We start from the raw sequence: 1,623 nt of genomic DNA, 5'->3' as shown, positions 1-1,623 counted from the left end.
TTGAACTCAGAAATCTGCCTGCCTCTGCCTCCCAAGCGCTGGGATTAAAGGCGTGCGCCACCACCGCCATTCTTTCTCATCAAGGCCAAATAAGTGCAGTTTAACAAAGACGTTTTTAGTCCCACTCCATATCTTTCATCATAGTGGTGACCAAGACATACCCTCAACTGGTAGTCCAGTGGAAGCCCCATGGTCAGCTAGTGACAGGGACATTCAGAGTGTGGTAGTAGGACCAACTGAAGATGTGGACCAAACTATGGAGGAATCAAAGCGAAATGCATGGAGGAGTTGCCGATCAATCTGGATCCCAATGAAGTAGTGGGATTCGAATCAGGCTAAGGGTTAAGGATCACCACACATGCGGGAGCTGGGAGTGTGGTGGTCCGCTGCCACCTCGCAGTCGTATTGAGAACTACAGACTTTATCCTGGGGGCGTTTAGGCATAGAAGTTGGAAGTCCTAATCAAGAATGGATGAGTTTCAGGAGGGTAAATACATGGCAGAGGTGGGGACAGGGGTGGGAGGGGTGACTTAGTGATGAAGGCTAGGGCAGTTGGTGGGTCTTCAGTGAGAAGAGGCAGGGGATGGGACATTTGGTGGCAGCTAGGGAGCTGGGAACTTCAGGCGCTCTTATTCATCTTCCTTCCTAAGGTGTTCAGCGACATCGGCGCCATCCAGAGCCTGAAACGCCTTGTTTCTTACTCTACAAATGGCACCACATCGGCGCTGGCCAAGCGCGCGCTGCGCCTATTGGGCGAGGAGGTGCCAAGGCGCATCCTGCCCTGCGTGGCCAGCTGGAAGGAGGCTGAGGTCCAGACCTGGCTGCAGCAGATCGGCTTCTCCCAGTACTGCGAGAACTTTCGGGTAGAGCTGCGGGCAGCCACCTCCTCCTACATTGAAATTGCTCGAGGCCTCTGGGGGTGTCCTGAGCACAGGCATCCCGGTGCCCTATAGGCCTCACGCCAGCTGCGCCAAGGTGGCCTTTTAGGGGTGGAAAACCCGCGTTCAGCCACTTTCGGGGTCCCATCAGCTTTCACTACCACTTCCTGTTCCTTCCCTTTGCATCTTGGGGTCAAGGGGAGAGCCTTCCTTACACCTCTCCCTCCCCCAGGATCAGCAGGTAGATGGCGACCTGCTTCTACGACTCACAGATGAAGAACTCCAGACAGACCTAGGCATGAAATCAAGCATCACACGGAAGAGGTAAGGAGGCCCCAGGCAGTCTAATCCAGCTGGGTCTTATCTAGGCCCTGCTCATCCTTAGCACCCTTAGCATCAGAACTGCATCTCCTTTTACCTCCTGGGCAGGTTCTTTAGAGAGCTCACGGAGCTCAAGACCTTTGCCAGCTATGCTACTTGCGACCGCAGCAACCTAGCGGACTGGCTGGGCAGCCTGGATCCTCGCTTCCGCCAGTACACCTATGGCCTGGTCAGCTGCGGCCTGGACCGCTCCCTGCTGCACCGCGTGTCAGAGCAGCAGCTCCTGGAGGACTGTGGCATCCGCCTGGGGGTGCATCGCACGCGCATCCTCTCTGCAGCCAGAGGTAAGTGAGCACACCTGGGAAACCCACTCCAGTCCCAATCCTGAAAGGGAGGGGAGCACCAGGCTGGAGATGCAGAGCCT

The 1,623-nt window shown here is 56.0% G+C and overlaps 1 protein-coding gene across 2 annotated transcripts in view; it reads left to right on the top strand.

The window, feature by feature from the left end:
- Positions 1-1,623, top strand: part of Sarm1 (sterile alpha and TIR motif containing 1) — a 25,468-nt gene that overhangs the window by 8,814 nt on the left and 15,031 nt on the right. For both annotated transcript variants that reach the window (XM_031352563.1, XM_031352564.1), the window contains exons 3-5: positions 651-863; positions 1,111-1,202; positions 1,308-1,543. In XM_031352563.1, the coding sequence (XP_031208423.1) occupies positions 651-863; positions 1,111-1,202; positions 1,308-1,543 (541 nt within the window). The remainder of the gene's footprint in view (positions 1-650; positions 864-1,110; positions 1,203-1,307; positions 1,544-1,623) is intronic.

Source organism: Mastomys coucha, unplaced genomic scaffold (genome assembly GCF_008632895.1).
Source record: "Mastomys coucha isolate ucsf_1 unplaced genomic scaffold, UCSF_Mcou_1 pScaffold5, whole genome shotgun sequence".
NCBI classification, from domain to species: domain Eukaryota; kingdom Metazoa; phylum Chordata; class Mammalia; order Rodentia; family Muridae; genus Mastomys; species Mastomys coucha.
This window is presented reverse-complemented; position numbering and strand designations above follow the sequence as displayed.